Below are 14,756 nucleotides of genomic sequence, written 5' to 3' on the forward strand. Positions count from 1 at the left end.
ATCTGGAGTAGACTCCTTTTCCCCTTTGAGAGGGAGGCACCTCTTCTATAGCTTGTTTTTGGAGAAGAGCCTTCACCTCTTTTCGGAGCAGATCGAGTTGGTGCGGACGAGATTTCTTTGGGTGAATGTCCTGTTGAGGCGCACAGAAACCAAGAACATATACATTGCGCAGTGAATTCAGCACCCACCGATCGTTCGTGATGCTGCCCCACTCTGCCAGATATTTTGAGACACTTCCTCCCACTGGAGTGGACAACGACGCAAGAGGAAGCCAGTGCTCATTGTTTTCCTCCTCTCGTCGAAGTAGAGGACTGCTGGTGACCTCCTCTACCTCGGTTGGCTTTACCACCCTGAAACTGGGTCTTGCCCTGGGATTTGTTCTGGGGCCACTGAGGGGTTTGAACCCTCTGTTGAGCCACTCTGCCTTTGTTGGTCTTGAAACGGCGTTTGAACTTTCTTTTTTTCTAGGCCGACTGCCTAGACGGTGTTGAGCTCGGCTTTCATCCGACTCATTTCGTCATCCGTGTGTTGGTCAAAGAGAGATGTGCCGGTAAACGAGAGGTTCAGGATGCGTTGTTGCGCATCGGGCTTGAGGCCTGTCAGGCGCAGCCACGACGAACGTCTGGCACATACCCCATGGGCATAGGTATGTCCCGCCAGTATTGCTCCATCTGCAGCAGTGCTAATTATCTTATTAGCCACCAGGCTTCCTTCCGTCAGGGTCTCCTCGAAGTCTTGCTGGTCCTCCTTAGGCAATTTCGATTTAAAACGCTCCGTTGAGTCCCATAGGGCTCTATCGTACCTGCCTAAAAGTGCAGCCGCGCTAGACACCTTCAGCGTCGAAGCGGCAGAACTGCAGACCTTGCGGCCCCACGAGTCTTGCAACTTGCTGTCCTTGTCAGGAGGAGTTGAAGAGGAGGGAGGGACTGAGTGGGTTTTCCGTGCCGCCGCCACCACAACTACTGAGTCGGCGGGAGGGTCCGCTTTCACAAAGATCGGATCAGAGGGTGCGGCCTTATACTTCTTCTGGATACGGGCCTGCGCCTCTTTTACTGATCCTGGAGCCAGTAACACATCATTGACAGGATCCATGATCCCTGGGACCAACGGTAGCACTGGACGAGACCCCGACTTTTGGTTTGGTGAAGAGTCTCAAAGATCACTGTCGTGGAGACCTGTGGCACAGACTTCTTGATGTTCAATATCAGTGCACCCCTCTGTAGGACATCATGGTAGGTTTTTATATCGTACACGGTAAAACCCTAGAGATAGGGCTATCGACCAAGGTGGGGGAGTAATCCCGTACGGAAGAGAGGGTAGAGGAAGTAGCTGGTGTTCAAGCTCTTCTTTCTCGAGATCTCCTGGCTGGTACCTCCTGTCTAGGGGAACGATTGAGTCTCCTGTCGCAAGATCTCCCTGAAAGCTCTTCTCGTGCAGGGGAACGAGATGCAGCTTGTCTCACAGGCGATCTTTCTCTGCGCCTGGGAGGGCTGTGTCTATCGACTTCCTCGACCAGTCTTTGCAGTGGAGATCTGTGCACTGGGCTAACATATTCCTGCAGCCTTTTTGTGGCTCCTGAATCTCGCCAATTGTGCAGAGGCCTATTCCATCTGGGAGACAACTGCACACCCTCTGTGGGAGGTCTGCGGTCAGGACTCCTGGATCTTGACTGGGATCTGGAAGAGCCCGAAGAGTGGCGGGAAGCTGATTCAGTCACTAGGATCACAATCATCCCTAGATCTTGTAGCCGAGCGTTCAGCTCGCTGACGTCTTGACGTCGATCTGGACCGTTCATGGTGCCTCAACGTCGAATGCTCCGAAGGCGCATGCCTCGACTCCAAGCGATGATGACCTCTCGACCTCGACCGGCGCTGCTCCACCGTCGACGAGGTCCTTTCCTTCGACGCCGACTCTCTCTGTGGCGCCGGTGGATCAAGCAACCTCGACGTCGTATGCCTCGACGGCGAACGGCGTGATGAATGATGGTCTCTCGACGTCGAGCGGCGTTGTGTGGCCGACGACGGAGCTTCCTCTCTTGACATCGAATGTCTATGTGACGTCGGCGGAGGGGTATTGATCGCCCCGACGCCGAACGTCGCCTCGACGTCGATGAAGATCTCCTCCTTGACGCCGATCGACGCCTGGTTGCCGACGGCGGAGGACTTGAGGCTCTCGACGTCTGTCGCTTAGCCTGCGACGACGGAGGTGAGCCAACTCTCGACGCCGAACGTCGTGACGACGACGAAGGCGGAGGCTCCTTACCCCTCAACGCTAACATTGCCCGGTTGACGTCAGCGGAGGAGTCACACTTCTCGACGCCGGTCGTCGCCTGGATGACGACGGCGGAGGTGTAACGCCCCTTGACGCCGATCGTCGCCAAGTTGACGATGGCAGAAGGACTGGACGTCTCGACGACGACATACCTGATCTTCTTGACAGCGAGCCCGCCGTCGACGGTGATACACGTCGTTTCTTTGAAGAATGACCCACCGGATGCTCCTTTCTCAGCGCCGAGCTCGACTCTAAAGCTGCAGGACGAGAAGTCTCGCCCTTCTTGGCTGGGGACCTCCCTCTAGAAGCCCTATGGGCTAGGCCATAGACATGAATCCTCTCTCTGTCTTTTAAAGTTCTTGATGACAGATTCACAGTGAGGGCAGGTATTTGGGTCATGGTCTTCAGGTAAGCACAGAATGCATACCTCATGGCTGTCCGTCTTTGCCTTCATCTTGCCACAAGAGGGGCATTTGTCAAAAAGGGAAGGCATTTTAAGATGAAAAAGCCAACCAACAAGAGAAAACCTACTTGACTAGATGAAAAACGTCGAAGTAAGGTCAAAAACATTGAAAACTGAGTGTATTTTCTGTCAGAAAACAGAAAAAGAGTGGAGCTGTGTAACCAGGATCCTTCCTGAAGGAGCCGGAAAGAACAACTGACCCAACTGTCCACTCTGAGGCATGATGGGATACTGGGGGTCATGAGTGCCTTATAGGCACGGTGTCAGTTTTTTGTAGCATGCAGCTACAGGTTAGCTTTTCAGTCTTTTTAGACTGTGTGTTTGCAATGCAGCCTGGGAGCTTTCTATGCTTACAGGATATAATGAGAATTTCTACTGCTTTTCAGCATTAAAAGTTTCAAAACAATCTTTGGAGTAGTTTTTCATGTTTCTAATGCTTATGTTTCATGTATGGTGGACATTCTTTACAGCATAATCCAGCTCTATTGTGTATTTGGCAGCTATTGCATATATATATATATATATATATATATATATATATATATATATAAGTGTATATATGTGGGGCACATATAATATAGTGTTTCCGGGGTCCCGCGCATGGGCGGGAATATTCTAATGCTTATGACTATTGATGAGGATCCCCTGGAAGAGAATGTATTTATACCATGGGAGATAAGGAGACCTCTCAAACTAAGTTTGTGCGTGATTGGTTGTTTGCCAACCAAATACAATTTAAAAAAAGTCACATTTCATGCTACCATGGACAATGTTAACGGAGGTGATATCAAACTATGCTTGTGCACGAATGGGTGGTGTGCAGCAGAATACATCATAATAATGTCAATTAGCATGCTACCATGGACATTGCTGACCGAAGTGATAAGTATGGCATTAGTAAGTAAAAATTGGTACCCGGTATAGTGAAGATTCAGCGCCAGTCCAGAGGGATGATACAAATAGTTGGGGAGGGGTTTCTAGCCAGCCAGAGACCGATACTGGGGGAAAAGGAAGAGGTAAAAATGAATCGAGGAAACCATGGAGGACAGAAATGGGCAGATGATAGCAGGACTAGCACCAACCTGGGAGTCAGAACGGATATGGTCATGGCTTCAAAGCAACCCGGTGAACAGGTGTCCAATTGTGGAAATTAATCCAGGGAAGAGGGCATATCGGAAATTGCCAAGTGGGAGAAACTATGAGTGAAGGCTGATGGGCTAAATGGAATAGGTCAAAACAAATAAGTACGGAGGCCAGCTGGGGCAATGCATAATAGGGTGAAGCTCGGAAGAACCATGGGACTTACATTGATGATGAATGGAACCAGTGGCCGGAGTCAGCCATGTTCGAAAGACCGCACAGAAAGCTTGTCAGTGGAGTACAGCTACAGGACTCCGTGTGTCCTCGGGGAATAAATGGGCCCTGCGCATGGTAACTCGTGGTCAGAAGTGTTTGTTAATGTGAAAAATGGACTACGTGGTGGCCATTTGCACTAAACAGTTAATATATACACACCGACAGAAAGCAAGACATACAAGATGAAAACATTAAAATACCAACTGATTGCTACTTCAAAACCTCATTTGTGGTTATAAACTGTTGAGTGCATAAGTTTGCTAGTGAGTAATGTTGGAGTAGATGTCTAAAAATTCGATGTTTATTGGGGTGCTTAAGGAAGCCTGTGCTAAGATCACAATGCGCATACTAATGTAGATTTAAGCCTAATAACAAAACAAGAGGAGTAGTGAGAAGGGTTAGCTTGTGGCTAGGCATGAGAGTGTGTGAATATTTAGAAAGATTGGACAGGAGTTAAGGCACTGGAAAGGTGATGAAAGAGCTGCTTGAGCCGGATTGGGAGAGAAGTGAGGGTTAGGCAGTGATTCAGCAGAATGGTTCAATAGGTTAAGAGTGTGAGCAAGAGAATGGAGCGACTTGGACTTTGCTAGATATGATGAGTGGCTAGGCTCAGAGAGAGAGAGGGGAGGGATAGAGAGAGAGGGGAGGGCTAGAGAAAAAGTGGATGGCCACTCGTTGACGGGTGTCAGGCTGAGCAACTAATCTGAAAGAATTATCTTTTTCAGTGTTTCCTCTTGTTGACACATAAAGCAGGTCCGCTGTCTTGGAACTGGGGGCAGCGGCACAACTGAGGGCTAGCAGTGAGCTCATGAGCACGGTCTGGGGTAGAGCTGAGGTGATACTGCCACCACCTCCAGAGGTGGTGGTGCGGATATGGTATGTTTCCATGTTCCCAGAGCGTGTTTGCACCACCACCTGGTTGGAGGGAACCAAGAACTGTTGCCCGTTCGGGGTCTGTGCATGGTGCAGGGTAGTGGCGGCGCCACTAGCACTAGCAGGGAGAGCGAACTGTAGAGCGCTGTTGGGCATGATGGTGTAGTGTCGGCTGCTATGGAGGCAGCAAGGGCGGTGGAGCCACCTGCACTTTCCTGCTCATCCTGTAAGTACTGAAGCTGCATCGGAGTACTCCTTCAGGATTGCGGTGATGGTGTGTTCCCTCTGAGCGGTCATCCTTGTTTAAAGCAGCGTCCATGACTACTGCAGTGGAATGGACTTGCGCACACCAGGAGGTGACTATGGAAGCCTGGGTGTGGGCTTCTTGGTCTGTAGATGGTTAAGGAAGTTCCCCTCGGATGCACATTAACCACAAGGGCGGATGAAAACTGTAGTTAGGCGGTGCTGCTTCCGGAATAAACGGAAGTGACGCATCACATCTACAGCCAATAAGCCCTCTACATTGTTCATGGCATCGTGTTTACAAATGAAAAGCGGCAGGAGATATTCCCTCGCAAAAGGTGGAGTTTCACCCCCGATAGAGATTACTTGATGTCTCAAAGAGACAGCGCATGCGCTCTGCCTGGGTGAGACCTAAAAAGAAGCATTGCAATAACTAATTTGCTATAATTATGTGTTTCCTACCTACACATGACAGTGTAGAGAAGAAAGTAAATGAATTCATACATTTGCATATTCCATTCCAAAGTTAATTTTGTGTATTATTTTTAAAGGTATAGGGACTTTAAAGTGTAGGTTTTTGATACCGGACAAATACTAAAACTATATTATATGCTACATTACCTGACATCTTCCACTGTTTCTTGAATCATATTTTTTATGAAATTGATCTGGATCGCTGTTAATGGTGCACTTGTTCTGTCGCCTTCAATGGCATCCACTATTTTTTCTGATAATGAATTGGCAACTCCAGTAGTGACAGATGTGGTTAGCCTTGAACCTGTGACATGCAATAGACAACAATTACTCCCTTAATAAAAAAAAGAACCGTAACAGAAAAACACAGCTAGATTAGGAAACTAATAGCCAGGGCTAAATTTGAGCCAGTGGTTTCAGGTGCTTGGCACCAGCACTTAATTGTCAACACCGGCTCTTGTGATAGCCTGCCACAAGGTGGTGCTGTCTGGCTCATCCAGAGAGGACCATAACAGTTATTTAGTCAATATACATTAACAGTGATTATTGCCTCCTGTCCAAGCCTGTTTTGGAGGCTATAAATAGTCCAAATGTTCACGCTTGTAGGAGTGTGTTGGTTAATAGTTGTGTTGTTACTATCATTGGCAGCAGTAATGTGTGGTCAAACCTGCAGTGGCTTCCTGACGACAGCCCTAGTACTCATTATTTTACAAATTAAGCACTGCTAATAGCTAACATCAAGGCAACAGTACATGAACTAAGCAATTCAGTTCAGTGGTGGATGGCAACAAACTTTGAGGTTTTCCTGCGCATGTGCAAATAGGAGGAGGAGTCGCGTTAGTGGTTCTCGGATCACAGCAGCTCGTTAGCAGTCCCGGGAGCCGTGGTAGACGCGGGAAAGAATGCGGTTAAGTGCGGAAGAAAGCCTCGAACCCGCAACAGTATACTGACAAAGCGGAGAGATAGAAAAAAAAAAACAGACGGACTCTCGATCTGCCGATCCGCCGCGACGCTGAGACGCGACGCTGAGTAGGAGGAAGAGCGAGTCAGCAGCACCAGCAAAACAGCAAAGCAGCAGCGGCTGTGAGCGGCCCCAGTGTTGGTCCAGACTCTGGGCACTCACATTACCGCCTCACTGCCTGGGGTTACACTATATCGCTGTGCCACGTTAACCTCTGCACGCCCCTATAACCCCTGCGTGCCTCGCAAGCTCTGCAAGCTCTGCAAGCTCTGCAAAGCCGCGGACTATTGATAGACATTACCTGCCTCCACGATCTCCACGATCCTGCGGCTGCAAGAGGTGACCCCTCCCTGCCCGAACCTGCGGGAGCACAGGAGTACGGGTCAACAGACCCTCAGCCTTCGCCTCTTGGCCCGCGGATCCCACGGAGCAAAGACGTGCGAGTGCGAGGTGAAAGCCGCGAGGCCAGCGGCATTCAATCGGACTGCAATCAGCAACCAGTTCCTTGTGCCCCCGGTGACAGGGGAGGGCCTCGCAAGTTTTCAAGTTGCCAAGGTGCTAAGCTGCCAAGCCGCCAAGAGTCCGCTGAGGTTGCTGAAAGATTTACTGGAGCCTCCTCGGTGTCCCGGTGTCCCGGAGCTGTAAAAAGCCAGATCACAGAGCAATAAGGAGAGGGGAGTCCTGGGTCTTGGGACCGCGAGCGTGGTTGCCGTTAGAGGCGGCTGCCACGTAAGAGCCGGAGGGCGGTGAATCAGACAGGGCTGACTAGGTCAGACTCTGCCCGAGACCCGCCCTTGTGCGCTCTGCTCGCCCGCACTTCGTTTCGCCTCTGCGGTTTGCCAGAGCTACCTCCGCTAGAAGGGCTGGAAGGGCCTGGTCTCTCACAAAAGCTTCCTTACAAAAGCTTCTTTTTAAAGCCCCCGAGCACCAGAGTAACAGAAAACCACAGAAAATCACCGGAAATTTCTAAAACTACGGGCAGTAACAAGATTTCAAACTCATTAATCACCTCTTCTACACCTTCAATAACTAGAAGTGACACCTGCTCCCTCATTTCTCAGTAACGATGCGCACTAGGAGCAGCCTTCAACTACAAAATACTCACTGTCCCCATAAGTCCGCCAAGCGCCAGAAGTCTAAGCTGCTATATAGCCACAAGAGGCAGGACGGGGCCTTCAATCTCCTTCCCGCCAATTGCACCTTGAGCGAACCGAAGATGTGGATGAGAGCCCCTCAAAGCCCTCACCGGGGCCTCTGAAGGGTGATAAAATGCCAATTACTCATATGCAACCTGCTTGTTCTCAAAATCTCCCCAAAAAAAAAAATTATAATAGCTCTGTCGTTATTAGAGAGCACTTTTTTCGGATTAGCAAACTAAATCAATCTGTTCCTCACTTCCTACGTGATACGAATGCAGCATCCTCCAACAATCAACAATCTCATCAGCCACCCCTAACCTGATCTCGCTCTATCCGAAATAATTATTCAATGCAAGACCCCAATCATTCCCATCGCTTCTGAGCTGGAAGAATCAACATTAAGACGCTCTGACCCTGATCCGACATTATCTCTGCCCCCCTCAGAGTTCCAACCCCCCCAGCTAAGCACCACCAAATCACCCGAAAATCTTCGCCCTTTGGCAGCGCCAGCTCTCTTTGCTCTGCCGCCCACTAAGAGCCGAGCCAGCGTCTCAGAGCCTGAGAAAGAACGTCCAACTCCAGAACTAGAAAATGGAAACTGTAAAGATAATGACCAAAGAGTGGCATGTGGCAATGATGACTCTATAACTGGGTCTCATCAACTAACCCTATAACCAGGGCCTTAAGAATTTCACCACAGAAACTCGGACTAGAGCGTCAAGACGCAACAAGCCCACTGAAGGGCCTTTTGAACGCCTCTTCACAAACACGCAGCTTTGATCTCCCGTCACAAACATCTACTCCGTTTCTTAGTGGGGTACCAGACTTTGCCTTTCTAAGAAACAATGTTCTGCCCGAGGGGGTCCACACAACGAGCTCACTAAAAGTGCCATCAGTAACTAGCAGCGGCCGCAACACCGCCACCAAAGACTGTAGTTTCCCCTTAAGCCCTAACAAAAACAATTCAAAGGAACAAATTAACACATTCATCAACTCACCCCTGGACCATAATTATCCCATTGGAAAAAATCCACACGCAATGATCCTGGGTACGAGGTCTCCCAATCCAATCCAGGAATGCTCAAAATTGAAGGACTTCTGGCAGCTACCAATAGAGCCCTGAGCGTAATGAACTGTGTTGCTCACATGCACGCCGATAAACTCGATACCCAGATATCCATTTTACAATTAGTTGCCGACTCTATAATGGGAATAGATTCAAAATTAGATCAACTAAACTCGCTAATACGAAGAGGACAAAAAAACGTGGCCCACAATCATGCCCTTGACGCGATTCCGAGTATGGAACCAACTGCAAAGGCAACTGCTCACTTAAATCATGTTCAAAGTAGCTGCATATGCGAGCCTCTATTAAAAATACTTGAAACATTACCCGAAATTATGTCCACACTAATAGAAGACCTGAGGCTAAAGACCCAACCCAGATCAGTCTTAGTACTCCCCCTATTCAACTCCGTTCTCCGGATACCCTTAGACTACCAGAACCTATCTTCAATTACCAAAACTGTCTCAATAACAATAGCATTGGTTCAAAATTGGAACAGCTTCCGCTTAAAGCTGCATTTAATAATCATCTTGAACAGCCCTCCCAAGTACCTCCGGACTCTGTTACCAATCCCCCTCCACAAACATTGAACGTTGCAAAAACAACTACGCAACCCAATATTGAAGTATGTCCATCTACTTCACCAAGCCATCGCATTCCTATAAGCAAGATCAATCAAGATCCACAGGTAGGAATCTTCCTATCCAGAAAGAACAAGAAGAAACTGAAGAAACTAAACAAAACAAAGAAAAAGGGTAATGCGCTAACACAATGGCTCGGAACAAATAAGTGCGAATCATCCACTGACCTGACTAATCAGGCCGAAAAACCAGCTGCACCCCAAAAAGACAAAACTGAAAACCAGGAAACCCCATCAACTTATGCACAGCAATTAGCAGACTATAAGTCTCCCTGCAATCGCCTGAAGCAATCTTTCATTAAACCTTCTGATAAAAGTTCTCTTCTCACAGTTATTGAAACACACAATCTTGCTCCCCACGCGTCAAATCTAAAAGCAAGAATAACCATTGAGGAAATCTCATTGCCACGATCAGAAGAGGAAGAGAATCGCCATACAGCAAGCATGGGCGCAGTTAGTATTGGTAATAAGACGTCCTCCCCCCAAGAACCTCTTAAGGGAAGAGATCCATTAAGAGGGGCCTGCCCGCGAATTACAAAATCAAGCACACAAAACAACCTGGAGCTCCCGGGCAACGATCCCGCGGTACACAGTATTAATCAGGGTCCATCGCAACAAGTCCCCTGTCCCGGACAACAACAGCACAGAAAAATACTGCTATATCCATAGTATGAATCCGAGGGACAATGGGAGATTTTAAATAGGGGTAATATCCTAAAGTTATGCTCGAACCTGCCAGGCTTAGAAAGCGTGAACTCTATGGACATTGAGACAGTGGCCTTTATAGACCCCGCTCTGGAACAAAGAAACAAGTCTACATTGGCAACCTTCTTCAATCCAGAATGGGGGGGGAAACACTGATGAAGAACACAAAACCACTGAACGAATGGGGCATTCAAGCTAGCCCCTATATTGTTGCCAATTACCCGTCTTTTTAAAAAATCTCACCTGACATTACAATGACCACTAAAATCAGACAAGATTTAAAACAAGAAAAGCACTTAACACAGCCACCCTCGATGTTGCGGGGCCTACGACAGGAGCCAAAAACAGCTTTATGGATTGGGAATCCACTTCTAGTAACTGCCTCTACATCAGGAGGTTCACGCAAATGCATATTAAAACCGCACAAATCTCAAGATTGGTCTTGGCTTTCCCAGGCGTTAGGGTAGTGCGACGCCTCCTACCCATGACGACAACCCCTCTCACGAGAAAGTTCATCACTTAAACATACGCTCCGGGAACACCCGGGGTCCAACTAAGGAGAAAATAGAACGCTTAACTTCGGGCCTGCAGAAGACTCACAATGAAAAGGTTCACCATTTAAACATATGCTGTTGGAATATCCGGGGTCTAACAAAGGAGAAAATTGAACGCCTAACCTTAGGCTTGCAAAAAACCCATGACATCTTCGCTATCCAAGAGACCTGGGCCTTGGAAAATACCATCTGGGAGGATTTCAGCGTAATATAATCTATCGCTACCCCATCTAAAGCAGGCGGTCATGCATCTGGAGGTGTGCTGATCGCTGTGAATAACTCACTGACTGCGAAGATAGAAACTCTCCACAGCGGAGCTGGTGGTTATATTTTCATCAGAACTGAGATCGAGAGCCAAGTAAATGGGAACTCAAAGCAAAAATTGTTCCTTGGATGTATCTATTTACACCCAACAAAAATGAGACGAGAGTCTACTTTGAGTAACATAATACCACTAATGAATAATCTTGAAGTCCTATACCCAAATGATCTGTGGTTGACAATGGGCGACTTCAATGCAAATTTGATGGAAACCGATCTCACCCAATCCTCTCAAATAACATCACCTAACGTAATGTGGGCAATCCCGGAGATAAAATCCCAGTACCACCGAAAGGATGTCAACGGAATGAAACTAGCAACAAAGTTGAATCATCTTGGTTTGCTAATCCTTAACGGAAGGATCGTCACAGATCAACCGGCCACATATTCTCATGTATCCTTTTTCTCGAATGGCCAACCTAGACTATGGATATCGCTTATGGCTTTCCATCTGGTATGCCATTTCGCAGTAACACCGTCTCCTGATAGCGATCATGCTATTTTAACATGTAGTATTGCGCTTCGCCCACTACACCGTCCAAACACAAATCCGATAGGGTCAGCATCAAGTCTGCAGAATGTAAGGAAACTCCGATGGTCAGAAAGTAACCAGGATGCAATTGAAAAGGAGGTAGACAAGCTTATGACCGGATGGCCCCCGGCTGGTACCAGCCACGCGACGGTTCCCAGTTGGGAAATTATATTGACCAACTTCAGAGAACATTTCACTTCAAAACCCATAAATAATCTTTCGAAGGACACTTCAACTATGACAATTTTGTCAGTTCAAAAACAGAACACAATCACTGCAAAGAGTAAATTAAATAAGGTACAACGAACAAACGCTAATAATGAAATGAAACATAAATCTTTGAAGGAGGCCATTACGGCCGTACGAAAAACCTATAGGAAGGCTCGAAAATGAAAGAAGAGCGGCATTGGGTAAATTTTGGAACTGGGTCAACAAGACCAGCAAAGCTACTAAACACCCTACCGCAACCAATATTACCCCCGAGGACTGGGAGACCTATGTCAAAAGGCTCTATACAGCGCCGCATGACCAGATCATCAATAGTATGGCCTCCCTTGATCGTCTAGTTAGTCAGGATGGAACCTTCCCCACCGCTAATATATTAACAGACGATATAACAAGAATAATAAAGAACATGCGCTCGGGCGGCGCCCCTGGCCCCAACGGTATTCCGACCCAAGTATTTAAAGCCTCTGCTATAAAAGGGGCCCAGATACTAACACCTCTTTTTGAAGCCGCAATATTGGGCGGCCCCATTCCGGCGTCTTGGCAAGGCTCACTTCTTGTTCCCTTCCATAAGAAAGGCTCGCGCACCAATCCCCACAATTATCGGATGATAGCCCTCCTAGATGTGGACGAGAAGGCATACGCCAGCATTCTCCTAACTGCGGTCACCAGGTAGGCGGAAACTAGCAACCTAGTCTCCTTCACCCAAACCGGCTTTCAAAAAGGGTGCCACATCGAAGACAATTTGATCTGTATTGCTCACATGATGGAAACCACCCTAGCTGCAAAAGGGAAATTGTTATATCTTGGATTCATTGACTTTCGTAAAGCATTTGACAGCGTAAGCCGGCCAAAACTTTGGGAAAAACTTGTAAGATGGGGCATTCCGCAGTCACTACTGAAAGCATTAATTGCTTTACACACTGACACCTGGGTCAAAGTGAGGGTTACATCAAGATGGTCCACCTCTAACAAAATCTATACCACCAGGGGTTTAAAACAAGGGTGCACACTTGCTCCAATGCTTTTCAACTTGTACCTCGCAGACCTCCCCGAATGGTTGTCACGTACCCGTGCTTTCCCTCCGGGAATAGAATCAAGGAAGATTCAAACTCTACAATACGCGGACGACACCATTCTGCTAGATCAAACTCAGGTGGGCCTCCAAAGACTGTTTAATTCCCTCGCCCAGTATTGCAATATGAATACGCTTGAAATAAATGTCAGCAAAACTAAAGCAATGATAATATCCAAGGGAAAAACCAAAAAAAACGCGTGGTTTATTGAAGGGAAGAGACTGGAAACTGTCACCGCTTATAAGTACTTAGGCGTGTGGATCGATCATAAAGGGAGATCCTCTATGCACATAACTGAAATGCAGGCTGTTGCTCGAAGCCTAGAAGGGGCCTTCGTAAGAACGAAAAGCACTTTGCACTCCCAGGATTTAGTACCATTAATAAAACGGATTACTGCAAAACTACTCCCCACAATCTCCTTTGGCGCAATAATCTTCAAGGATAAAATGAATATTTGGCTGGACAGAGCGCAACCGTCTTGCTATCGCAGGGTTTTCCGACTGCCTAATTCAACTGCTCATGCCCAAATAAGAAAAGAATTCTTGCTATCCTCCCAGCGATGGATTAGGAGTGCTCGCTTCATTAGCTATTGTTTAAAAACGAAACATGCCAGCCTTCATACCCTAAAGAGCTCCCTATGGTTGGTCTTCAGTAATTCAAAAACATCCTGGAATAAATACTTAATGTCATGCCTCGAATCCCTTAAAGCAAAAGTCATATGGCTATCCTCGCTGCCTATCGAGGCGAAAACTAAACTTTTAACAAAGCAAGCAAAAATTCTTTCAAATGATCTTGACGAGCAATGGGTCAACCATCTCTTCCATGGCTCCTGGGCCGCCAAACTATACACCTCGAAAACCCTCCCGTCGTACCTTGCTTCATCAGTGAAAGTTCATATAAAACTCCAATTAATGAGACTACGCTTCGGATTAATCCCGCTGATGGCATACAAGTTTGGCCAAGGTTACAGGAAAGAAGCCCTCACACAATGCCGCTCCTGCAAACAGGACTAGGAGAATCTTATTGATATCCTGTGCATTTGCCGAAAACTCCGGGCCCAAAGAAACTGCTGGCTGCGCCCAATTTGGCTTTTACTAAACATCAGGACTTGTCAGGAAGCACCAGACGCATGCATGAGGGGAGACTCACCGCAGTTGGCAGCTCGATTTGTTAAGTTTATCACAGACATCAACTCCCCGAATTTTCCTACTGTTAAAGCTTGAGCTCCCTTCTCCCCTGTGACTTTCCTACGTCTTTTTAACTTCATTTGCAAACTCTTTGTTTTAAATTGATTTTTATATTGCTTCCTTTTTAAACTTTTAACCCTCAAAAGTTATTTTCCTACTGTGTATCGTGCAACGATTTTAATCAAGTGTGCAAATAAAATTTACTTTCATCTTGCTTATCATTTTGAGGAGTTTGACATACATTAACAATTGATCAAGACTGTACACTGCTAATAGCAGAGACACATTTCATAAACAATAACATCAATAACCTTTCATACACTTTCATACACTTCATCAATGCAGCATCATACTGTAGGAAAGTGCTCCTTTTTGCCAGACACATGATGCACTTTGAATTGGTGTGCCCTGGGTCCCTGCAAATCAGATTCCCAGGGCCTGTGTTCTTTCTCAAAGCTGTAACTTTGTACCCATAATTGGCACATCTCTGACCACAGGTGAGCCTCTTGTAAAAGGTGTTACATAGTTAGGGGTCCCAAAGTACGGATTTCTTCGCATATGCGAAAAAAACTTACAACTAAAGTATATATCACTAGTACCACGATTTTTGGGAGAGATGTTATTTATTCATATCCTCATTCTTATACATTGTGTATGTATATATATATAT

At 47.0% G+C, this 14,756-nt stretch overlaps 1 protein-coding gene across 2 annotated transcripts in view; it reads right to left on the reverse strand.

Moving 5' to 3' along the window:
• NEDD1 (NEDD1 gamma-tubulin ring complex targeting factor) overlaps nt 1–14,756 on the reverse strand; it is a 413,616-nt gene that overhangs the window by 66,048 nt on the left and 332,812 nt on the right. For both annotated transcript variants that reach the window (XM_086918169.1, XM_086918174.1), the window contains exon 13: nt 5,828–5,984. In XM_086918169.1, the coding sequence (XP_086774295.1) occupies nt 5,828–5,984 (157 nt within the window). The remainder of the gene's footprint in view (nt 1–5,827; nt 5,985–14,756) is intronic.

Source organism: Lissotriton vulgaris, chromosome 1_1 (assembly GCF_964263255.1).
Source record: "Lissotriton vulgaris chromosome 1_1, aLisVul1.2, whole genome shotgun sequence".
Taxonomy (NCBI): domain Eukaryota; kingdom Metazoa; phylum Chordata; class Amphibia; order Caudata; family Salamandridae; genus Lissotriton; species Lissotriton vulgaris.